At 35.9% G+C, this 25,756-nt stretch overlaps 3 protein-coding genes across 4 annotated transcripts; 1 reads left to right on the top strand and 2 right to left on the bottom strand.

Moving 5' to 3' along the window:
- Positions 1-45: 45 nt before the first annotated feature.
- Positions 46-9,259, bottom strand: LOC116128533 (protein IQ-DOMAIN 32). Its single transcript, XM_031414246.1, has 6 exons — positions 9,085-9,259; positions 7,811-8,143; positions 7,541-7,723; positions 7,099-7,179; positions 5,236-6,970; positions 46-512 (listed from the first exon to the last, which is right to left on the bottom strand). Exons 1-6 carry the CDS (start codon positions 9,163-9,165, stop codon positions 493-495), a joined length of 2,433 nt encoding a protein of 810 aa, XP_031270106.1. The 5' UTR covers positions 9,166-9,259; the 3' UTR covers positions 46-492.
- A 4,942-nt stretch (positions 9,260-14,201) lies between these two features.
- LOC116128631 (cytochrome P450 83B1-like) lies at positions 14,202-16,165 on the top strand. Of its 2 annotated transcripts, none has more exons than XM_031414386.1 (2): positions 14,202-15,139; positions 15,241-16,165. In XM_031414386.1, exons 1-2 carry the CDS (start codon positions 14,258-14,260, stop codon positions 15,865-15,867), a joined length of 1,509 nt encoding a protein of 502 aa, XP_031270246.1. In that variant the 5' UTR covers positions 14,202-14,257; the 3' UTR covers positions 15,868-16,165. The 2 variants fall into 2 exon arrangements, with proteins under 2 accessions (XP_031270246.1, XP_031270247.1); XM_031414387.1 differs by having other exon boundaries at positions 14,205-15,139; positions 15,262-16,165.
- A 3,068-nt stretch (positions 16,166-19,233) lies between these two features.
- Positions 19,234-19,830, bottom strand: LOC116128491 (cytochrome P450 71A1-like). Its single transcript, XM_031414205.1, has one exon. It carries the CDS (start codon positions 19,828-19,830, stop codon positions 19,288-19,290), a length of 543 nt encoding a protein of 180 aa, XP_031270065.1. The 3' UTR covers positions 19,234-19,287.
- Positions 19,831-25,756: the final 5,926 nt, after the last annotated feature.

The raw sequence follows: 25,756 nt of genomic DNA, 5'->3' as shown, positions 1-25,756 counted from the left end.
TGTTCGAGTATAATTAAATTAACTTTATAGATGAAACTAAAATCATGGAAGAATGAAAACTAATCAATTTATTACAAAACAAGTGGGAAACAACAGCAGAAGCTTTCCACTTGATAGTCAATGTGTCAAACTTTCAGATACACATCCCAAAACATTTGTAACAACCCTATATAATCACACAAAACACTGTTGAACAAACACACAAGCATTCCTCTGGGACGAAAGTTTGAAAAAAAAAATGATAGAAAAGATTGGGTACTAAAAATATACATGGGATCCTGACTCCTTTTTTTTCTTTAATGTGTCCTTTCCTGCCATAATCCCATCTCGATGCATAGATCAGCTAATGCGCCATCAAATGCAAAAGAACTAAAGTGTAGATCTATATTGTGACCAGTCAAGTAGACCAACAATCCAATCCAATCCAAGTTTCTATCTGAACTGGTTACTAGCAGGACTGCCATCATGCTTCTCATCACTTTGTCCATCTCATCACCTTTGCCATTTTCTCTCTGAAACAAGCAAGAACCATGCAACCAAGTACAAAAGTCAGTGCTGTCAAGAAACCCCTATAAAAATTTAAAAAGAAAAATTACTTTTTCAGTAATAATTGTATCCTACAGGTGTTCGTGTTTTGTTAGTGTTGGCATGCCATAATGCTCAACCACCCCAGTGCTTGTCGAGACATCAATCCAGTAATAATAATACAAATAATAATAAACAGTGGTANGTTAAGGATTTTTTTTTTCCACCCAAGGTTCACTTTTCCACAAAAAAAAAGTTTCAAAATACCATTTCTCACCTAATGTTTATATTTTGTTAATATCCAAAATATACTTCACTTTCTCAGCCGGTGTTCGGCAAGTTATAAAGAGTTAGGGTAAGAGGGTTTTTGTAGAGTGGAGGCTAGTAGATCGAATGGTGGTGATCGATTGAATATTCTCTGTCGAAATCAGTCGAAAATAAGCTAAGAACAAGAAATCTTAACTTTGTAGTGGCTAGCAATCTGTGAGAAATCAAGTGTCATAGTAAGAGGGATTTTACAGAGAAGATATTGGAGGTTCAAATGGTAGTGACGGGAAGAATTTTCGCTACTAGAATCGGTCGGAATCGGCTTTGGGTAGTAATAGAATATTAACTTTGGGTGAGTAAGTTGTATTTTAAAACTTTTTGGGTTGGGATAGTGTCATTAAGGAAAACCTTGGGTGGGAAAAAGTCGTTTACTCTATTTCTTATGGCAATCAAACTTGATTAATGTTTTTCAGCTCATCTAGTTTGAAATATTATGATAGATTTTGCTTATTCTAATTAAATGAAAGAGACTGTTAAATTTAATATTGTGATGATCTAAGCCTATAGAGTCAACTATAAAATATGAAAATTATTATAATTTCCAAGAAAACGATAACAACATAATTTAGGATATAACTTTGATACGGAAATCGCATCACCCATCTACACACAGCATGCCTCCGAACTAGTGCCCACGAACAGCAGCTTGCAACTAACTACATTCTTAAGCTTAGGAGTTCTCTTTTAGCCTAGAAAACAATTTTGAAAATGGAAAAGTAAATATGATAATAACTAAAATTCATAAATCACATAATCCAAAACGAGGACACACCAAGAACCCTCGGACAGCAGCCTGAATGACAGTAACAACAGAATCATCAGGGGTGGAATCATGCTTGCTTTCGGTATCAGTGAAACAATGGTTCAGATACTTTCAATTCCACTGGAGTCGACAGCTGAGGTTTCTCATCAATGCACTGTACCATGGAGATTTTCTCTGGAACACTGGAGTTATTGGGTGGTTGGTAGTTGACATCAGCAGATTCTGGGCTCTCCTTTTTGGCAGATAAAGGGGTTTCTGATATCACAGTGGCTTAGCACTCGATGCCTAGCAGATCTCTTTCGAAAACTCCACCCACGTTTGTCATTTGCACCTTTGTTCTGTGTAAGATATTCAAATATCAATTAACTCTGTAGAAGAAGCAAATGAAATTGCAATACAACCACCGTCTTTCGCTTAGTGTCCAAATGAGAACTTCACAATGTCTAGCATGTAAAAAAAGGGCATTTCACATTGTACATATCACAATAGTGTACTCAAGGAGAACCGAGAGTAACAATTAGCTAAATGTGAACGGCAGCACCTGAACAATTCATAACAAATCTTTCAATCTAATTTTCTTGAGAAATGGTACATTTGATTTTGCATTTTTCCATTATGCAAACCATGGAATAATCAGAACGTGCTTCAATGCTCCAAGAATCTCAATCATGTGATCACTACATAACCTCGGTAGTGGATCATACTGTACATGCAAAAGACACAATTGGTGGAGTATAGTACAAGACCAGCAGAAAACTAATAATTAAGTCACAAAAGATTACTTGAAATTATCATCAGCAGGGACGCCAATGGGAGTTATAACCACGATCCTCAGAATTCTGATAACCATCACAATACAAATACCACACTCCACAATATCCAATATACTTTTTCAATCAACAAAAATAACAATATCTGCGTATACATATTAAATATCTAGCTAATTCTCCGGTTGGCTGCCAGTAAATCAAGTAAACGAAAAAACAATTCAACATCACGCTACATTTCACTTCTGTTAAAGTCGTCAACCAGTACTGGCTGAGTGAAAATTAATCGTTTACTCTGATAAACACTCTAGATTGTCAGATCTTAACATAACAAACTTAAATTATAACAAAACAGCTTTAACGTCGTCTAAACTCAGTAAACCATCAAATGCAAATCGAGACGACATAGAGAAGAAACAGAACTAGAAAAAATGAAAAGTCAAATGAATTGTGAGTAAAGAAAACAACAGTCAGTTAACCAATTAGATACCTCAGCAAAATCAAGATCATCTTTATCAGCTGAGTCGCTACCGCAGGTGATAATTTCAAACAAGAAGTGGATCTTCCCATTGCTTTTTTCTTATCTGTTTTCCTCGAACAGTCCCACAGACTTACTCTCTCACTCCCTCCCTCCCTCTCTCTCTCTCTCTCATTTCAGACAAGAGACCCATATTGTTGTGTTGTGCTGTGTTGGAAAATGTAACAAAGACACCACGGGCCTCAACGCACTCCTTAAATGTAGTTCACTTTGCGTTGGAATCGCTCTTAAGAAAGGCTGTTGCGGTGTTTTGCCCTGTTCGTTGAGATAGCGAGGAAAACGTCAGACTCTCTCTACGCACACCTTTTTTTTGTTTTATCCTGCCGTTGCTCAGGACTCGCGATAATTTACGTTCTTTCCACTCGCGTAAATTCCCGTTTTATCCATTTGCGACAAGATCTAATTAATATAAATTTGAATCTTATATTAGATATTAAATTATATACCTAATAAATAGTAAAAAATGGTACTATATAGTTAAATTATTGCCTTTTGTGTAAAAGACAAAAGGCCAATTAGATTATAGAGGATTAGGCTAAGATTAGCATTATGATAGCTTGATTTGAACTAATGGTAAAGTTGATTGCATGATGTGTTTATTGATTACTTATGAAAAAGGGTCCCATATCAAATATGGTGAGAAATTTAATTGATAATTGAGTCCAAATTGAAATATAAAGTTTTGTTTTGCTTTAATTATAAAAAAAAAAAAAATGCATGTTATCGTGAGACACACACAATAATTGAGAATTGATGAAATGGGGAAAAAGAGAAGGTGAGAGTGGGGCCTTTCATGTGAAGATGATGAAGATTAAGGAATAAAATATAAAACGGTTGTTTTAGGGGCAAACGGAGGTTGTCGAGTATCCCTCTGGCAAATAATGTTATGACACATGGTATCAACCACTAACCATCCATGACAGCTCTTTTGTCTTGACACGAAACGTGGATTTATGGGATTGCTGACACGTAATAGCACGTGGAGCCACCTCACTGTTAAGGGATGGTTAATTTTCACAAGGGATGCGCATGCTTCATTGAAGCAAGCGGGGATGCCTCGCCCCGGCCCACCCAGATAAAATTAATGCGTATATATTATGGCCAACCACCAAAAACAGTCTTATGACCTAATCATTCTAAATCCAGCAATCTCTATTCCCAGAACCCCCTTAATTAGAAGTCAAACCATGATTAATTAACTTAATTTCTCTCTTTCTGTGATACACAACAATCAAGTGAATCTATTTAATGAATTTATCATTAGTTTTAAATGAATTTAATAGGAGATCACTGCCTCAACCATCAACAATAACCTTTTAATTAACTTGGTATTATCTCATCCTTGATCATCTAGTAATGATGAGATTAACAGTAATTACACCAACTCATTTCAATATAATGAATATTTTAGTATACAACGACGTTTTCATGTAATTGCAGTAATTTTAAAGTTGTAGAAAGCAAGGAGTCACAATCGCAAAGGCAATTAAAGTCAAGCTTTTCACTCATAGGTAGAGAATTATTTGATGAAGCAACTGGCATTGAGTACAACGGCATATGACTGTCCACCATTTTGCTGGTGCTGGCCCCTCTCACATGGCATAATGGCATCAAATTTTCTTTTTCAAATATAATTCTATGTACCAATAAATCATCTTTATTCTTCATATAACCTAGATCGTATACTTCAAATAATAAAATAAAATTCATAACATTTGTTGAACTAATACTATATTTATAAAGGTTATCATAGAAGGAAGGGGTCATGTTGGGAAAGCGGGACCGGCGGCTTTAATCATTCCACAAGAACAAGAAGGAGAAAGAGCTTGTTGGGAGTAAAGTCACAAATGCAATGAGAGGTATTGATGTCACCTCTTTAGCTTTCGATTATTGACTTAGAAGCAAAATATAAGTGAGCTGGTCCCTACGACACTCTGGCATCTCATTATTCTATTTCTCAACTTATACTGCAATTTGAACTTCCAATAGCGTCACACTCACTGCACAATATGATATAAAGGGTTATCTGGACTAAACCTACTAGGCAATTAGCCAATTGCTTTATGATTCATGTCAAGACCTTCCATAATCACATTTGTCTATTGGGTTGGGCCTATCCTTAAATATTGCATTAAATTCTGGACTCACTTAATATCTAAATTAAATTGGACTGTCCAATTTAACCACCACATTATGAGTCAATTCACCCACATTGCCATCTCTGAATTAAAAAAAAAATCAGAAGCAAAACTAGTGCAAATATCTCAGCATGACCATCATTTGAAGAAAAAAAATGAGAAAAGTGAAGAAAATACCATGAAGAGGCTGGGTACCGTTTCCCTTTGCACCCTGCTGTGCTTGAGAAGATGACCGCTGGATACGTGGAGAACCTTGTCTTCCATTTGCAACAGGCAAGGAATGCCGCTTCTTGATGTAGAAGTCTCTGTCTTGGACATCTGGACTTGATCTGGGTGAGTTATTTGCTTGAAGCTTGGCTCTGGCAGATTCTGTGGCTTGCATGAAATGGGGGAGAGAACTGCTACTGCTACTATCTCCTGGTTCTTGGTCAATGTAATCAGTTTTTGTAGAACCAAAGGAACTGCGTCTCTTCCCATTTTTCTGATCTTTTGGCAATTGTTCCGTACTACTTCTTGCACCAGAATCATGATTTGGATTTGATGGAGATCCCTTATTTGCTGACAGGGGCTTACGCTTTCGGTTGGATCCACTCTTTTCTGTTCTGTTGTTTTTAGTTTTCACTGATACCTGGCTTGAAGGTGTTCCTTGGGACTCTGGAACAGTCATATGGCTTCTGGGAGAGGCTTCAGGGGATGACCTGTATGTTTGGCGCCCTGTCTCAGAGTCCGGCACTTTGTGGACATCAGATGAACTACCTTCTGGCTTGTGGACATCAGATGAACTACCTTCTGGCTTGTGGACATCAAATGAACTACCTTCTGGCTTGTGCTCTACAGGTGGAGAATCTACAACTGTAGCTGAAGTAACAGATTCAACTTGGGCCTCATCAACCTTCTCAGGCTGATCCACAACTGAGTGGGACTCATCAGACACTGGGAAGGTAGTTGCACCTTTGACATCCAAGTTATCTGAGTTGGTTGGATCATAAATTTCCTTTCCTGTAACTTTAGCTTCATTCTCATATTCTCTGGTTCCAACTTCAGATCTATCAGGAGAATCAAGAGTGGAAGTAACAGAAAGTTCAGTGCCACATTCAGAGCCACCATAAAACCTTGATACTGAATTTTCTGTCACGTCAAGATCCTTTGTCCTGGTTAAAGTATCTGCTCCGGAAGAAACTGTGTCCACATTTGAATCAACAGAAATATCTTGGTGCACTGAACAGATTGATCTTCCCGAATTTGCTGATAAACTAAGCTCCTCAAATTTTGATAAACTAAGCTCCTCAAATTTTGATTGCGCAGCAATGAATGACGAATTACCTGACTTTCTCGATCCAAATACAAACTTCTTCCCCTCTGTCTCAAGATTGTCAGAGGCCAACCTTTTCATTGAACGTTTAGGTTGTTCACTTTCAATTACAGGGTTACTAGAAAGAGAGTTTAGTTCCTTTTGAGAAGCTTCCTCTGATTGCTTTACTTGATTATGATGAGAATTCATCTCTATTGGGATCTCATTCACATCCGATGTGCTTGTGTTCTCAGGCTGACATAGCTCCATATCATCTCTCAACATAGAAGAAGTTGGCTGGCATGGCTGAAAAACAAAATTGTCTGCATCAGTAGTCATCAGATTTTCTTCACTTTCAGATGGCATAACAGTTTCCCTGGCACTTGACTTTGAGTCCACATCCACTGAATCACATAAAACTTCAGAATGAATAGTTTCTACTGGAGAGGCAAAATTCTCAGTCTTCTCTTTTTCAGGTTGCTCAACTGTTGACTCTGTTTTTGGTGACTGTTTTGTAGCCAAAGCAGACATCCATCTCTCCAACCAGTTCCAAGCAGAATCTGATTTTGCAGGATCACATTTAATGTTGATGGGCTTGGTCTTCGGTGTTGATTCCATTAGCTTTAATCAGAGGGAGGAGTGGAGCAAGAGAGCATCAGTATTGCTGGAATAATTTGCAATAAGGAATGCAACATACACAGCCTACAATGCTTCTGCAAAATTCAGAATATAAATGAAAATTTACTCACCTGACGAGCAAAACTATTGCTATGTAGTTTCTCCATGGAAACGTAGGTTTCATTTGGTTTGGATACCGAATCTTCCTTCTCCTGAAACGATAAAGAATGATTAAGAAAAGTCATATAAAGATGAACAAACAATAACCATTGTTTTCAAAAAATGCATGGAAGGATTCTTTTGTTTAGAGGATTAGACAACATTGGTAATTTTCTTTCAAGAAAGCATACTCTAGAAGTCAAGAACACAGATGAATTTGCATTAGAAACCTAAACTACTGTTATAGTCACCGCCCGCTCATCAAATTACAAAATAAAGCCAATTGTCTGACCAAATTCAACCAGCATTGTACAGAAAAATTTTGCTTCCTCATTAAATATCATCTAATTTGGATAGACTAATTTAAACTCAGTTGCATACTTGCATTAGTGAAGTTTCTGTACTACATGTTACCTTCTTCTCTATACTTGAACTATTTAGAGAAAGACGGGCACGACGAGCACGAACAAGAGCCTGCATTTTAACAATGGCTTGAACACAACGTAGGGTTCCCACAGCATGCCTCCGAACTAAGTGCCCACGAACAGCAGCTTGCAACTTAACTACATTCTTAAGCTTTCGGAGTTCTCTTTTAGCCTAGAAAACAATTTTGAAAATAGGAAAAGTTAAATATGATAATAACTATAAATTCATAAATCACATAATCCAGAAACGAGGACACACCAAGAACCCTCGGACAGCAGCCTGAATGACAGTAACAACAGACTCATCAGCGATGGAATCATGCTTGCTTTCGGTATCAGTGACAACAATGGTCTCAGATACTTTCAATTCCACTGGAGTCGACAGCTGAGGTTTCTCATCAATGCACTGTACCATGGAGATTTTCTCTGGAACACTGGAGTTATTGGGTGGTTGGTAGTTGACATCAGCAGATTCTGGGCTCTCCTTTTTGGCAGATAAAGGGGTTTCTGATATCACAGTGTTGCTTAGCACTCGATGCCTAGCAGATCTCTTTCGAAAACTCCACCCACGTTTGTCATTTGCACCTTTGTTCTGTAAAGATATTCAAATATCAATTAACTCTGTAGGAGAAGCAAATGAAATTGAAATACAACCACCGTCTTTCCCTTAGTGTCCAAATGAGAACTTCACAATGTCTAGCATGTAAAACAAAGCGCATTTCACCTTGAACATATCACAATAGTGTCACTCAAGGAGAACAAGAGAGTAACAATTAGCTAAATGTGAACGGCAGCACCTGAACAATTCATAACTAAATCTATTCAATCTAATATTTCTTGAGAAATGGTACATTTGATTTTGCATTTTTCCATTATGCAAACCATGGAAATCAGAACGTGCTTCAATGCTCCAAGAATCTCAATCATGTGATCACTTTTACAATAACCTCGGTAGTGGATCATACTGTACATGCAAAAGACACATTGGTGGAGTATAGTACAAGACCAGCAGAAAACTAATAATTAAGTCATCAAAAGATTACTTGAAATTATCATCAGCAGGGACGCCAATGGGAGTTATACACACGATCCTCAAGAATTCTGATAACCATCACAATTACAAATACCACACTCCACAATTATCCAATTATACTTTTTCAATCAACAAAAATAACAATAAGTCTGCGTATACATATTAAATAATCTAAGCTAATTCTCCGGTTGGCTGCCAGTAAATCTAAGTAAACGAAAAAACATATTTAACATCACAGTTACTATTTCCACTTCTGTAAAAGTCGTCAACCAGTACTGAGCTGAGCTGAACTTAATCGTTTACTCTGATAAACACTCTATATTAGTCAGATCTTAACATTAACAACTTAAATTATAACAAAACAGCTTTAACGTCGTCTAAACTAAGTAAACCATCAAATGCAAATCGAGACGACATAGAGAAGAAACAGAACTAAGAAAAATGAAAAGTCAAATGAATTGTGAGTAAAGAAAACAACAGTCAGTTAACCAATTAGATACCTCAGCAAAATCAGGATCATCTTTATCAGCTGAGTCGCTACCGCAGGTGATAATTTTCAAACAAGAAGTGGATCTTCCCATTGCTTTTTTCCTTCCGTTTTTTCTTATCTGTTTTTCTCGAACAGTCACACAGACCTTACTCTCTCACTCACTCCCTCCCTCCCTCCCTCTCTCTCTCTCTCTCTCTCTCTCTCTCAATTTCAGACAAGAGACCCTATATTGTTGTGTTGTGCTGTGTTGGAAATTGTAACAAAGACACCACGGGCCTCAACGCACTCCTTAAATGTAGTTCACTCTTGCGTTGGAATCCGCCTCTTAAGAAAGGCTGTTGCGTTGTTTGCCCTGTTCGTTGAGATAGGCGAGGAAAAGCTGTCAGATCTCTCTCTACGCACACCTTTTTTTTTGTTTTATCCTGCCGTTGCTCACAGGACTCGCGATAATTTACGTTCTTTCCACTCGCGTAAATTCCTCGTTTTTATCCATTATGCGACAAGATCTAATTAATATAAATTTGAATCTTATATTATAGATATTAAATTATATTACCTAATAAATAGTAAAAAATGGTACTATATAGTTAAATTATTGCCTTTTGTGTAAAAGACAAAAGGCCAATTAGATTATAGATGGATAAGGCTAAGATTAGCATTATTGATAGCTTGATTTGAACTAATGGTAAAGTTTGATTGCATGATGTGTTTATTGATTACTTATGAAAAAGGGTCCCATATCAAATATGGTGAGAAATTTAATTGATAATTGAGTCCAAATTGAAATATAAAGTTTTGTTTGCTCTTAATTATAAAAAAAGAAAAAAAAATGCATGTTATCGTGAGACACACAACATAATTGAGAAATTGATGAAATGGGGAAAAAGAGAAGGTGAGAGTGGGGCCTTTCATGTGAAGATGATGAAGATTAAGGAATAAAATATATAAAACGGTGTGTTTTAGGGGCAAACGGAGGTTGTCGAGTATCCCTCTGGCAAATAATGTTATGACAACATGGTATCAAACCACTAACCATCCATTGACAGCTCTTTTGTCTTGACACGAAACGTGGCTTTATGGGATTGCTGACACGTAATAGCACGTGGAGTCCACCTCACTGTTAATGGGATGGTTAATTTTCACAAGGGATGCCATGCTTCATTGAAGCAAGTGGGGATGCCTCCCCCCGGCCCTACCCCACATAAAATTAATGCGATTATATTTATGGCCTAACCAAACCAAACCCAGCTCTTATGACCTTAATCATTCTAAATCCAGCAATCTCTATTCCCCAAAACCCCCTTAATTAGTAGTCAAACTATGATTAATTAACTTAATCTTCTCTCTTCTTCTGTGATACACAACAACCCAGTGAATCTATTTAATGAATTTATCACATAGATTTTTAAATGAATTTAATAGGAGATCACTGCCTCAACCATCAACAATAACCTTTTAATTAACTTGCGTATTATCTCATCCTTGATCATCTAGTAATGATGAGATTAACAGTAATTGCACCAACTCACTTCAATATAATGAATATTTTAGTAGTAGTACAACGACGTTTTCATGTAATTGCAGTAATTTTAAAAGCTTGTAGAAAGCAAGGAGTCACAATCACAAAGGCAATTAAAGTCAAGCTTTTCACTCATAGGTAGAGAATTATTTGATGAAGCAACTGGCATTTAGGTACAACAACGGCATATGACTGTCCACCATTTTGCTGGTGCTGGCCCCTCTCACATGGCTATAATGGCATCAAATTTTCTTTTTCATAATATAATTAATCTCTATCTATGTACCAATAAATCACTCTCGTTTCTTCATATAACCTAAGATCGTGTACTTCAAATAATAAAATAAAATTCATAACATTTGTTGAACTAATACTATATATTATAAAGGTTATCATAGAAGGAAGGGGTCATGTTTGGGTAAAAGCGGGACCGGCTGGCTTTAATCTATTCCACCAAGAACAAGAAGGAGAAGAAGCTTGTTGGGAGTAAAGTCACAAATGCATTGAGAGGTATTGATGTCACCTCTTTAGCTTTCGATTATTGACTTTAGAAGCAAAATATAAGTGAGCATGGTCCCTACGACACTCTGGCACTCTATCTTAACCACAAGTTAACATGCATCTCATTATTTCTCAACTTATACTGCAATTTCAACTTCCAATAGCGTCACACTCACTGCACAATATGATATAAATGGTTTGTTTGGACTTAAACCTACTAGGCAATTAGCCAATTACTTTATGATTCATATCAAGACCTTTCATAATCTATTTTGTTTATTGGGTTGGGCCTATGCCTTAAATATTGCATTAAATTTCTGGACTCACTTAAAATCCCAATTAAATTGGACTGTCCAATTTAACTCACCCACATTATGAGTCTAATTCACCCACATTGCCATCCCTGAATTAAATCCAGTTTGGACTCTACTATAAATATTTCTCAAGTGTAAAGGATTTTTTTTTTTCCAACCAAGGTTCACTTTTCTATCAAAAAGTTTCAAAATACTATTTCTCACCCAATGTTTATGTTTCGTTAATACCCAAAATACACTTTACTTTCTCAATCGGCGTTCGACGAGTTACAAAGAGTCTGGGTAAGAGGGTTTTTGTAGAGTGGAGGCCGATGGATCAAATGGTGATGATCGATTGAATATTCGCCATCGAAATCAGTCGAAAATCAAATAAAAACATGAAATCTTAACTTTGTGGTGGTTAACAATCCGTGAGAAATCAGGTGCTAGAGTAAGAGGGGTTTTGTAGAGAGGATATTTGAGGTTTAAATGGTAGTGATAGGAAGAATTTTCGCTACTAGAATCGACTTTGGATAGTAACGAAATATTAACTTTGGGTGGAAAAGTGGTTTATTCTATTTTAAAACTTTTTGGGTGGGATAGTGTCATTAAGGAAAAACTTGGGTGGGAAAAAGTCGTTTACTTCATTTCTTAAGTATACATTTCTTATGATGGATTTTGCTTATTCTAATTAAATGAAAGAGACTGTTAAATTTAATATTTTGATGATCTAAGTAAAATATGATTATTATAATTTCCAAAAAAACGATAACGGCATAATTTAGGATATAACTTTAATACGGAAATCGCATCACCCATCTAACAATTGAAAGGGCCAATATGATTATATAGTTATCGGTAATATATTATTTGCCCCAACGACATCACTATACTAATATAACCATTTTAATTTTATATTTTAAATAACAAAATTGATTATATTACATGCAATAAATGATTTAAGAAAAAGTTAAATATATTATTATATAATTAAATATATAATACTTTCTTTGATCTTCATAAACATGCATGACATTGCCCATATATAAAATATTTGTCCAAAACATAAATTGGTATACTCATTATATATATGCTCATTATTTATGTATAAATACCAGTAATACCACATCTACAATCTTTTTTCATAACCCCAACGTGATAGTTTATTATTGGTTAGCTCGCAAATAGACATATAAAACCTATACAAGCAGACGAGACATATTTTACGAGTTGACCAATGACGAATTATCACGTTGAAAGTTATGAGAGAAGGTTAAAAGATTGAATTATGAATCTAGCATTACTCATATAAATACACTAATATCTAGTTGACACTGTAATCAAACTAAACACACTCACATTCAACTTTAAAAGAAGTAAACAACCATCGCTAATATTATCTTATTTTATAAAAGAATGATTATAAAAAAAAGATAACCCTGTTGAAAAGTAAATTTTATAATTGTGTTTATTATCTATCGACTACATAATATTATTAATGTATTAATTATAGCCATTCACTTATTATTTTAATAGATAATAATTAAACTAATAATAACCATTAAATAAAACAAATTTAATTATACGATAATGTGAAAACGATACATTAACAAATAAATTTGAATGAGTACAAAAGTTTATCAGCCATTGTCACTAACAGTAACATTATACTAACGTTATTTATTTTAATATATCTTTCTTTTTCTCTTTTTCGACTTGTATACGTAACAGGCGTGTCTTCTAGTAGGAAGGATAAATTCTTATACGTGCAAGTAAAACTGTAGAAGAAGTGGAAGTAGCACAACAAATTATGTTAGAAGATAATAGAAGAAAGATTAACATTGACTTAATGAAACTTATTTATAGTTATGATTTAATTTATCCTTGTTGTGATTGTTGTTAAAAAATATGCATAAATCTCGTTCATTATCAACCTCTAATATTAACAGACAAAAATTTAAAGATAACTTTACAAATATTGGTTGTATAACGTGTAATCGATGCTCTATGATCATATTTTACAAAAAAAAAAAAAAAACACGGATATCAACACTTGATGATGTTTGATTTTGACACTAACTATTTGCACGTGTAAAATGCTAAACGGACTTAGAAATCATACATGATATGAGAATATCAAATAAAATAACGGATGAGAGGTGATATTTAAAGTGATTCAGATAATCAAAAACGAATTTTACGTCTATTGCTATTGTATTAATAACATGGTAAAATCAGGTCATACGCAGTAAACTGAGTTACAATTTAGAGAGAATAAAGAGAGAGAGAGAGAGAGAGAGAGAGAGAGAGAGAGAGTGTAAGCTATTTTTAGAGTAAGATTAGCCAATCCCGCAAATGAGAGGAGAAACCTTTATTTATAGTGGGATATTTCCATGTAATAATTATAAATCTGCAAGTGGGTAGGTGCTGTACAAATCTTTTTTTGCGTCCCAATGGTTGCTTATCCGAGAGATATCCACAACTTACATAGGGTTTAGGCACGTGGACGATCTCTAACTACTCGCAAGACTAATACTTACTGATAGGAGCCATACCACTTGCGCTATTGTGCGGCATAGCAGCGCGCAGGTGGCATAAAACCTTCTTGAGCCCTGGATGTTGACCCTGTGCCTTACCTTTTTAGGCATAACATCACCTAATAAATTAACCTTTTGATTGGCACTTTCTATCTGGAAGGAATCTCATAGATAACTTATAAGAGTTAGGCAGATAGATAGCTTGAGTGCCGTTCTTGACAACAGTCAGAGTAAATGGATATAAAAAATTGCTCCCGAATCCTTTACCCGAACAGAGGTAAAGAAGTTATAGTAATATAGTCTTTTTCTGTTATTGCATGCTTTTTCAGCAAAATGGCTTTGCTTATCATCCTTGTATTATCTCTCCCAATACTTCTATTGCTTCTTCAGAGACACAGAAAGAGCAAAAGTGTTCGTTCCCCACCTGGTCCTAGAGGTCTTCCTTTGATTGGTAACATACATCAGTTCGATATTTCAAACACTCTTCGGTACCTGTGGAACCTATCTAAACAATATGGCCCCCTCGTGTTCTTGCGTCTTGGTTTTGTATCAGTCCTTGTAGTTTCCTCCGCAAAGATGGCTAAAGAGGTCTTAAAAACACACGATCTTACATTTTCAGGCAGACCTAATTTGCTAGGCCAGCAAACCTTATCTTACAATTTCTTAGATTTGGCTTTTTCACCATATAATGCTTATTGGAGAGAGATGAGGAAAGTTTGTGTTATTCATCTCTTTAACTCTATAAGGGTTCAACTATTTCGTCCCGTTCGAGAAGATGAGGTTTATCGGATGATTAAAAAAATATCAAAATCAGCTGATGCTTCTCAACCCATCAACTTAAGTGAGGTGACGATGTCTCTTACAAGCACAATTATCTGTAGACTTGGTTTTGGCAAGAGGTATGAAGATGAAGGAGGCGAAAAAAGCAGATTTAGTGCACTACATAAAGAAACTCAGGTAATGTTAGGAAGCTTCTTTTTTGCAGATCATTTTCCTTTCCTGGGTTGGGTTGACAAACTCACGGGAATGAGGCGTCGCCTTGAAAAAAACTTTGAGGAATGTGATAAGTTTTATCAAGAACTCATTGAAGAGCATCTAGATCCAAAGAGACCAAAAAATGAGCAAGAGGATATAATTGATGTTTTACTTCAAATCAAGAGAGATCGCGAGATTAAAGTAGATCTTACGTATGAACACATCAAAGCAATACTCATGGTAATCAATTTTAACTTATCGATCAGCTTTATTTACTTGTATGTGTACTATTATATCTTCAAAGTACTTAATGATTATTCCATGCATCGATAGTTTACTAGTTATCCTTTCTTTTTATGCAGAACGTATTTGTTGGTGGCACAGACGCTATTGCAGCATCTGTGGTTTGGGCCATGACCAACCTAACGAAGAATCCTAGAACAATGAAGAAGGCTCAAGAAGAAATTAGAAATATAATTGGAAAAAAAGGTTTTGTTGATGAAGATGATGTTGAGAAACTCCCTTATCTTAAAGCAGTAGTGAAAGAGACATTGAGATTGGAACCAGCAGCTCCATTAATCCCAAGAGAAACAACAGAAAAGTGTATTGTGAATGGGTATGAAATACAAGCTAAAACACTTGTTTTCGTGAATGCATGGGCAGTAGGAAGGGACCCTGAAGCCTGGGATAACCCAGAAGAATTTAATCCTGATAGATTCATTGGCAGCTGTCTTGAAATGCAAGGACAAAATTTTGAGCTAATACCATTTGGTAGCGGCAGAAGAATTTGTCCAGGGATTCACATGGGAATAGTAAGTGTGGAGCTTGCACTTGCTAATCTTCTTTATCACTTTGACTGGGAAATGCCAGCTGGAATGAAGAATGAAGACTTAGATTTTGATGTTCTACCAGGTATTACCATGCACAAGAAGAATCCTCTTCGCCTTGTGCCTAGGAAATACATGTAATATGAAAAGGCAAAGGGATGAATGAAAAAGTCTTCAATGCCAACTATATTATATTATAATAAATCAGGTTTTTCTTTTTTTCAGTTTTCTGGTTAGGTTATAACTTGGTCAACCCGGATTGCAATAAATAAAAGCTTGTGGATATAGAGGGGCTTGAGTTTTATACAGTTGGTTGCCTTATATTCATTTGTTTTTTTTCATCTAGGCTTTAGCTGGACACAATTTTATTCAGATTAAACAAACAATATGAAACCTCTTCAAGCTTGTCCCCACAATTGGGATTACGTTTATCAGCTTATCTTGAAATCCACTAAACTTTTGTTTGATTGGTCCCATGAAGCGTATTTGATGTAAACAACTTTTGAATTTAGTATATATATGCATTGATCATCTTCTCATGTTGCTCGAAAATCCTGCACTAATTTTTATTTATTTATTTATTTTTTTGGGCAAATAGATAATTGTATAGAAATAATGAAACAAATACAACTTAGAAGAGGGGACTCCCCTTCAATCTAAAGCAACAAACTTGGACAGGCTCAAGTGTCCATCAAAAAACCAAGAGACATAAGGATATACAATTCTTTACAATCAAACCCAGAACAAAAACCAGGCCTTGACAAAAATAAAAGTAAAAAACAATCCCACCCAACAACAATCCTACACCCACGCATACTCTGATCACTATTAGAAACCAAATGTCATCCCCTGAAAACTTCATCGAAGATGCTCTTAATAGTCACTCACACGACTCTAGTTTCCAGAATTGCACACAAAGCAAGTTGCCTCTTCATAATATAAAACACGAACCTCTTTCTGCTTAGAGGGCTGGTTGAGTTCCCTAATAATCCAAGAGGCAACTGAGAAAAGGATTTATATATACAACATAAGTTTAGTAGACCATTCAAATCCATGGCTTTGCGGAATCAGTTAAAAAATATGAAATCGTTATAAATTTGATACTGGAGTCAGATTATTCATATGAACTATTGGATTGATCCATTATTTTTTTTGAAAGTCTCAAATGACTCACATAATTTAGGTTATAAAGTTGAAACTGTACCTTAGCATGATACCCCTACCCATGAATGCTAAGGTGCAGTATCCCATTATTTTATGTTATTCACATGGAAATAGAATTTTAAAGGATTCCTTAATACTGGGGTCATATTAGGCATGTGAACTTAATTCGGATTTTCCCATCCTTCTTTTTGATGGTTTCCTATGACTTAAGTTATTAGTTTATTACACTGCTCAGTGCTCATACATTAAAATGTTACACTAAATATTTCACCCAATCTCGAAAAGTGAAACTAAAACTGATTTGTGGCGTTCTTTTTTCTCTTCTTTTGTCTTCTTTAATTTTTATTTTTGATGTAATATTCAGGCCAAACCTGGTTTTGTTGTTGATAGAGGGCTTTAACTTAATCATCCTCTACCTCCAATCAATTATACAAGATGATTAAGGTGATTTGAGACCCCTAGGTCTTGTATAAATCACATCAATAATTTCATACAAACAAAACAGTTGTGTAAACGATGGCTCCGTTTGGCTTATTATTTCTACCTATATTCCCAATCCTATTCCCCAAATATTGTTTGGTATATTATTTGAGAAATATTAGTATATTTTTTAATTATTTTAAACCTCTTAAGTTTATTAATTTCATTAAATATCCTCAGAAAAAAGTTTAAAAATTAACAAAAACACCCCCACCCACCAATACTTGCCAAATTCTGGCAACCACCGTCGGTGGTAGCCGAAATCTATCACAACGGTCTACACCACCACCGGAAATGGCCGGTAATTCACTAATCTGGCATTTTCTGGCCAGATTTGGCCGTCGCAAAGAAATGGCCTTTGCTAACGGTCAACGGCGGCCAAATCTTGGCCATCGTTGACAGACAACGATGGTCATATCTTTGGCTGTCAGGACATTTGCGACCATCAACTGCCAGATATGGCATTTTCTGACTAGATTCATGATGGATCTGGACGGAAAAGGCCATATCAACGCCCTACCTGCCAAATCTGATCGGTCTGTGGTGTAACGCAATTTTCCGACCAGATTCTGACGATGGTGGTCAGAATCTAGCACTACGGGTAGTGGGGGTGTTTTTGTCATTTTACAAATTTTTTATATATTGGAGTGTTTAGTTAAATTAGCAAACCTATGAGGTTTTTTAAAATTTTTAAATTTTACCTTGTAATACTCCCCTATTTAATTATTCAATATTATTCTCAAAATCCAATCTAAAATAATAAAACAAACGCACCCGATGTTTTTATCTAATAATTTGACAATAATTATTTCGTGAGAGTAGATGAATTATATAAAAGATTAAATTATTCTTTTATAAACATAGCCTTGACCTTGTGTTAAATTATTCCTATTTTGTTTATATAAATGTTTCAGGCGGCACTCTTATTTTTCAGGGAATTATGAAGAAGAATTGATAAAAACAGGCAAACAACTCGAGCAAATTACAGTAGATTTCAAGTAAAAATTCCTAATTTCAGACGGGTAGTCAAACTAACACTACGACTAAAACTGGCCTACGGGTTTTATCAGATAGTTGTGTTAAACAAGTTTTCTTCATTCTGCATATAAAATAATGAAATTTGACGTCCGTGAAAGCTTATGTCGATTGTCTTATTAATTATTATCTCTCATTTTGAGTTGTTAAATTTCTTTTTTTTTTTTTTTTTGGTAATTAAGCTTTCAATAAAAAGAGAAAAAGAATGTACAAAGAGACTTATAAAGATGATTAGCTCCACAGGACAAACCCCTAAAATATGATAAAAAGCAAAAGTCTAATCAAGATAAAAGAGTTATACAAAACATTATCTCTCAGTGTATATCTTACCACAGAATAAATCCTGAGTTAAGACAAAAATAAAACCTATATAAGATTATCTTTAAAACATACATAAGATAACCACCACCAAAACAAAGCCAACCAACAAAAATTTACCCTTTAAAAATGCACACAGGTAATTTCATTTTATGTGTTGCGTGGTCGGTAGGCGATAGGCATTAGTCACCGCACAACTGAGGACGACATTATACTACAAGACCAAAAATGAGCAGGGTTAATTCTATTGCATACTGGATCTTTCATTTGAAAAGCCGAAAAGGACGAAGCACCGACGCATATTGGTATTTAATTTTCGCTATGTTGTCACGTATCATGTGAGGTGGGGTTTAGTGAAGTGACATTGTGAAATTTGTACAATCTAATTTCTGGTGAATTTCGATATGAGGAAAAAGTTTAGGATGAACGTAATGGTTTATCTTTATATTCCCATGTGTGCATATATTGATTAAGAGATCCTGTACCATTTATACCAACAATATTCTGACCGAATTATTTGGTGAGGCTCCTCTATATTCATCTTCATCCTTTATATGATAATCCTCACCAATCTAAATCCATGTCTTCACCCTTTATTACCATCGGCATTTCCCAATTAAATTTGTAAAGCAGATTAGCAAGTGAAAGATCCACAGTTGCAATTCTCATGAGCATCCCTGGACAAATTCTTCGGCCGGCGCCAAATGGTATTAGCTCATAGTGTTGTCCTTTCAAGTCAATACAACTGCCAACGAATCTATCAGGATCAAATTCTTCCGGATTATTCCACGCTTCAGGATCTCTCCCTATTGTCCATGCATTCACATAAACCAGTGTTTTAGCTGCTATTTCATATCTATCTATGATGCATTCTGCCGTAGTTTCTCTTGGAACCAGTAATGGGGCTATCGGTTGCAATCTCATTGTCTCTTTCACTATGGCTTTAAGATGCGGCAGTTTCGGGGTGTCATCTTCATCTACAAAACCTTTAGTTCCAATTAAGGATCTAATTTCTTCTTGACCTTTCTCCATTGATCTAGGATTCTTCATTAGATGTGTCAGGGCCCAAACCACGGCAGCTGCACTCGTGTTTGTGAATTGTGCCATCGAAGCTGATATCTAATACCCGTGTGTATATATATAAACTCAGACAGTAAGTGACCATAAGTACGGCTTTGATGTAATTCCAAGTGAGATCAAATTTAAATCTGCCATCCTTTTGAGGTTTTAATTAATAAAGTATCAATAATATCTTCTTGTGGATCAGTTTTCGGTCTCTAGGGATCTGCTGAAAAAATAAATTCTATAATTGTGTTTATTTCTTACAACTAATACAAAATAGAAAAAGTTTATTTATCTTTTTCTTTCTCCAACTCACTTACAATTGAAATATGGAGAGGAGACATATATATACTAGTTTAAATTACCTACATACCACGTAATATTATTAGCCTAAATTTCATTATTAATTTTTGTTTAAAAAAAAAAAAGATTTTTATAATTAATTTGTCGTCATATTCATATACATGAAAAAAAACATGTCTAATACAATTGAAGAGGTACTTTCGCATTTAGAGGGGTATTAGCGTTAGTGTAATAGTTGTTGACCTTCTTAACACATTATCATATTTCTATATATTAGGGTGCATTTGGTTCATCATTTTCGATATGATTTCGGAAATAATTTTGGGTAGTTGGATAGGAGAGTATTACGATGTAAAATTTAAAAATTTATAAAAAAACCCCAAGGTTTACTAATTTAATTAAACACCCCAATATGTAAAATGATAAAAATATCCCCACCACCCGTAATGCCAGATTCCGGCCACCACCGTCACAATCTGGCCGAAAAATTTTGTTACGACATAGACCAGTCGGATTTGTGTCGTAACGCGTCGCTATGGCCTTTTCCGGCCAGATCCACCATGGATCTGGCTGGAAAAGGCCAGATCTACGCCCAAATGTGGTTGTCGATAGCCGCAAAGATCCATCTTTGGCCGTCAGTGACGGCCAAAGATATGGCCGTCGTTTTCGGTCAACGATGGCCAAGTTTTGACGTCGCTTATGGCTAGATCGGTGAATAACCGATCAGTTTTGGGCTTGGTTTAAGCCGTTGTGACAGATTCCAACTACCACCGACTGTGGTTACCGGAATCTGGCAAGTATGGGTGGGTGGGGGTGTTTTTACTAATTTTTAAACTTTTTTGGGGGGTATTTAGTGAAATTAATAACTTAAGGGGCCTAAAAGTAATTAAAAAATTCACTAATATTTCTGGAATAATGTGCCAAACAATATTTTGAGAATAGGATTGAGAATATGGGTAGAAATACTGAACCAAACATACCCTTAATTTTTGTTCAATGTGATTGTATTGAGAGGAGGATCAATGACCTTCGCCATTTGCGAGTGATGCCAACAATACTCTTCTTTGCACTTAATATCACTACAAGAAAAATGGTATTTGGGGTGTATCGAAAATAGATGCTAATAGTCAAATTTAGACGTTGATTGTTTATTGCGTCTAAAATTCTTAGTCGCCAGCTAGTTGCAAAATCGCTGTCCCAGAAAGTATCTGCGACTAGAAACATGGTTAGACACCAATACTTTTCCTTTAACGACCAGCAATTTAGTTACTAATTGTCTTAGAAAATAGTCCCCTGAATTACATGCCAAATGAATAAGGGTAATTATAGCTTTTAGTGACTAAAAAATGGATAGTAATTCTAAAAAAGTTGACGCCAAATGCTTAACGGTAATGTAGTAAAAGCATTTCACAACAACTTTTTTAGTTGCAAAATGCCTCTTTTAGTGACTAAAACTTCAATGGTGATTTCCAAAAATTTTAGTCGGTGAATGTTGAATCAAATATTATAATTTCTTTTCTACAACCATTAAATTAGTTTCAGAAAGTGCATTTTAACGACTAAATTATCAGTAGCGAAAACAGCTCAATTTTAGTTGCTAAAAGTGTTTGGCCAATTTGCTTTCTTTGATTTTGCAACTAATCATTTGGTTAGGAAAATAGATTTTTCTGCATCTAAGTTGTAACGCTCCGCTTGAGGTACGTAGTTAAGATTTGTTTTATTACTTAAATGTTCATTGATCTAGCTTCAATTGAGTTTGTATGTTGGTAGTTTTGGTCGAAATTGGTTGAGATTTGAGGAATCTTGGTAGTACAGTCTTCGCCGGGGTGAAGAATAGTCTTCGCCGCGACGACGTCAGCTCTGTGTTGCGATGTTGATTCTATAATTTTTCACCAGGGCGACGAAACTTTCTTGGCCGCGGCGACGAGATAGCCGAAAAGTTTTCTTGAGGTTTCTAGAGCATTCTCCATAGGGAGAAAATGACTCTTCTACCCCTAATTAGCAGGAAAAGTGGGAAGTAAAATGTAAGAAAATTTAGTAGAGCATGTGTTGGAGTTGGGGGTGTGTTTGTAATAAATTAAAGTACAAAGATGGAATTTTCAAGGAAGAGCAAGGGTAAAATGGGAATGTTTGTTTGTAAATTGAGCTAACAAAGAATTATCCCTTCATTTCACCCATTTTCCATCGCCATTCTCATTCTCTACTTCCTTCCAATCCTCCATTCAATTTTCCAGGATTTCTAAGGAGTTTTAGGGAGCTTTTGGGGTAATTTAGCAGAGTTTGAATCTAAAGCATCCTAAGGTAAGGATTCTTGCTTTAGATGTGAGTTTGCTTATAGTTGTATTGAAGTCTAATATTGTTGTTATTGTTATAGTTGTAGAGAGATGACAAGACAACAAGGGAAATTAGAAGTGTTAGAGAAGTCACTTACCCACAAAGTAAGTAAATCCAACTCAAGTTGAGATTTAAGGAGATTTATGTATGTATGTGTATATATTATGTCTACTGAGAAATTATGATGAGATTGATGGTTATTTCTATTTATTGTTGTATATACTTGAGTTATGAGAAGAGTTGAGATGTTATGATGTTGAGTTGAGATTGAGTTGAGTTTGGTGGAAGTTGGAGAGAGTTTTGAGCCAAATCCTCTGGGAGTGTCTTTCTTTGATAGGAACTTAGAGAGTATGAGGGAGTTTCTCCCATTTTGGGATGATTAAATAGGGGAGAAGAGTTATAGAGCAAGTAGAGTTTTATATGCACATGAGTTGTATGATGAAATGCTTGAGTAAGACATTGGTAAGAGTAGAGAACCTTAATTATTGCTACATGGCATAATTGCATTACATGAGTGCATTAATGAGCATGATTCATCCATATGCATTAATTGCATTAGAGAAAGAGAATAGAGAAAGTGCATTATTTGCATTAAAGAAAGAGAGTAGAGAACTTTGAGTGTGAGTTTCATTAAGAGAAAAGAGAGAAAAAGAGCATAGAGTAGGTTATGCGATGGGGAACCCGTGAGTAATAGGTAGCGTATTCCCGTATGTACATCGTAAAGAGAGAGAGCGGCTTGAGTATGAGAGAGAAAAATGGTGTAGCCCGTGAGAGTATATACGGATGAGAGCTATACCCGAGAGTACCCGAGAGAGAGTGTATACACTCACATGGCCAAGGGTTCCGAATCTATGCATAACCAAGTCCGATCGAAGAAGAATGAGTAGAAGTCACGTAGAGCGGGAGCGAGTCCCGGCCGTGTCTCTGGTAAGATGAGGCCGTGACTACTAAAGAGAGTTAGTAGAAAAGAGTTATGAGAAAGGAAAAATAGAGAGAAGTACAACAGAAAGAGTAAATGAGCATTATAAGAAAAGAATTAGAGAGAGAGTTACGGGGTTAGATGAGTAGAGGATTTACTTATTGAGCATTGTTTTAGTGCTCACCCCGTTGTTTCCTATGTTTTGCAGGATCTAGGTGAAGACACAGTCGGATGGACGTCGGCAAGCGATGAGAAATGGCTACATTGTCCACTTTGTTTTTGATAGTTTTGTACATGATACAAATTTTGCATAAAGAATGTATATGTTTAATGAAAGAAAAAGGTAAGCGATGAGAAATGGCTACACTGTTCACCTTGTTTTTGATAGTTTTGTACATGATACAAATTTTGCTTAAAGAATGTATATGTTTAATGAAAGAAAAATTTGGGCCCAATTTTTTATACTATTTTATACGTATTTTGATATATACATGTTTTATAAGTATTTGAGTAGAAAGCAGCTATTACATAAGTGGTATATATAGTTGGCCATAGTATATGAGATTTGGAAACTAAGGGTCCGTTTGGTTCATTATTCTGATAGTTTTTAGAATATATTTTGAAAAAATTTAAATTGGGTGGGTATTACGATGCAGAATTTGAAAATTAACAAAAATACCCTCTATGTTTGTTTATTTACTAAACACCCCTATAATAAAATATTTAAAGATAACAAAAACACCCCCAACCTACTCATTAAATACGGACATCCGACCACCACCGCTAGAGGGTGGCCAGAGTCGTCATATCGACGCATAACCAATTGGATCTTGCCGGTCGTGCTCCGATATGGCATTTTTCGACCAGATTCACGGTGGATCTGACCCAAAAAGACCAAATCTACGGCTAGATCTAACAATTGACGACCAGATCTGGCCGCATTTGGTCATCAACGACGGCCAAAGATAAGACCGTCGTTGATGGTCAACGACGACCATATCTTGACTGTCGTTGACAACTGTCTACGGCCAAAGATCTGACCTTTTTCGATCAGATCCACCGTGGATCTGGCTAGAAAAGACTAGATGATTCAGCCAATAGTGCGTCATTACACCAGATTCTGGCTAGCTTCCAACAGTGGTGACCAAAATCTGGTAAATGTGGGTTGCTAAGGTGTTTTTGTCAATTTTAAAAAAAAAAATTAGGGTTGTTTAGTTAAATTAACAAATTTAGGAGTTTAAAAGAAATTAAATAATTTAGAATAATATTTTGAGAATAAGTAAACCAAACACAAATTTTTTATTTAACTTTATTGAGAATAGTTTTCCAAAACTATGTACCTGAGCCTAAGTTTTTTAGTAAGTAATAATTGATTACTCCAAGATTGTTTATTATTTCTACAACTAAAACTTTAGTGGCAAATAGGATTACATTTAAGAGTAATGTTGCTGCTCCTTATAATTCACCTGGTGAACACATTGAACATCAACAAAATAAGAGACACAATGCAAAAATGTGGATCAATATATAACATCAATTGTCTTCATTATATATAAAGTCAATAGTCCATACATGGATTTTTTTGCAACATGAGCAATAAAAATCCAAAAATACACTATCATGTGTGCATAACAAAAAACAAAAGCATGCACCCATCATTTTCATCAAAATATATCTATCTGTGCATAAGTACTCCAACTTACAAAATGCCCACCCCGTGTACACCACCTAAATATATGCACAAGCTATCCCAAAAAGTCCAAAAAAAAAACCTATCCTACCCCCATGTCAGAATATATACTACTCACACAACAAAAAAACTAACCATCAATAGTAGCATCTCAAATGTTACCAGTTGGGGGTGTAGACGCAGCTGATGCAGATGATGATGTGTCATCATCAATTGGAGATGGAGTTGGCTGTGGATTTAGAGTTGCAGCAGATTGTGCATGAGCAGCTGCTATAGTCATGTGATGATTCATCATCTCAAACATTTTTTGATGTTGTTCTTCCAGCAATTTGACTTTATTCTTCAGTTCTTCAAACTGATAGGAAACCACTCTAAAACTCAATAATTTGGGGGGCCATGGGTCTTTCATGGGCTTGGGTAGAACTCTCCTGAAAACGGCTTGCCTAGGGAGGGTGGCAAGCCTTTATAAACCACATGCCCACCCTTTTCCCTTTCAATGTGGGATCCCAACATTCCACACGCTTCCGCAACCGAGTCTAGTCGGCCTCTTTACCCCCGTCGGCCTCTTTGCCCCTGGGTGACTACGCGGATCCCCTTTTCCCTCGGGCCTCCATGCCCTTTCTCGGGGTAGCAGCCCGGGCCAAGGTCAGCCTGCCACGGGTCAGCCTGCCACGCGTGCGCTGCCACATAGACGCCGGATCATGCTCTGATACCAATTGATAGGA

Source organism: Pistacia vera, unplaced genomic scaffold, assembly GCF_008641045.1.
Source record: "Pistacia vera cultivar Batoury unplaced genomic scaffold, PisVer_v2 Contig200, whole genome shotgun sequence".
In the NCBI taxonomy this organism is placed as follows: domain Eukaryota; kingdom Viridiplantae; phylum Streptophyta; class Magnoliopsida; order Sapindales; family Anacardiaceae; genus Pistacia; species Pistacia vera.
This window is presented reverse-complemented; position numbering and strand designations above follow the sequence as displayed.

What these genes read in the sequence shown, in the direction of transcription:
- LOC116128491 (XM_031414205.1), bottom strand. Translation starts at nt 19,830, where the DNA reads ATGGCACAATTCACAAACACGAGTGCAGCTGCCGTGGTTTGGGCCCTG.
- LOC116128631 (XM_031414386.1), top strand. Translation starts at nt 14,258, where the DNA reads ATGGCTTTGCTTATCATCCTTGTATTATCTCTCCCAATACTTCTATTG. An exon ending in ACATCAAAGCAATACTCATG is followed by an intron (nt 15,140 to 15,240) that starts GTAATCAATTTT and finishes ATAGTTTACTAG; the next exon opens with TTATCCTTTCTTTTTATGCA.
- LOC116128533 (XM_031414246.1), bottom strand. Translation starts at nt 9,165, where the DNA reads ATGGGAAGATCCACTTCTTGTTTGAAAATTATCACCTGCGGTAGCGAC. An exon ending in ATGATCCTGATTTTGCTGAG is followed by an intron (nt 8,144 to 9,084) that starts GTATCTAATTGG and finishes ATATCTTTACAG; the next exon opens with AACAAAGGTGCAAATGACAA. An exon ending in GCAATAGTTTTGCTCGTCAG is followed by an intron (nt 6,971 to 7,098) that starts GTGAGTAAATTT and finishes CTCTGATTAAAG; the next exon opens with CTAATGGAATCAACACCGAA.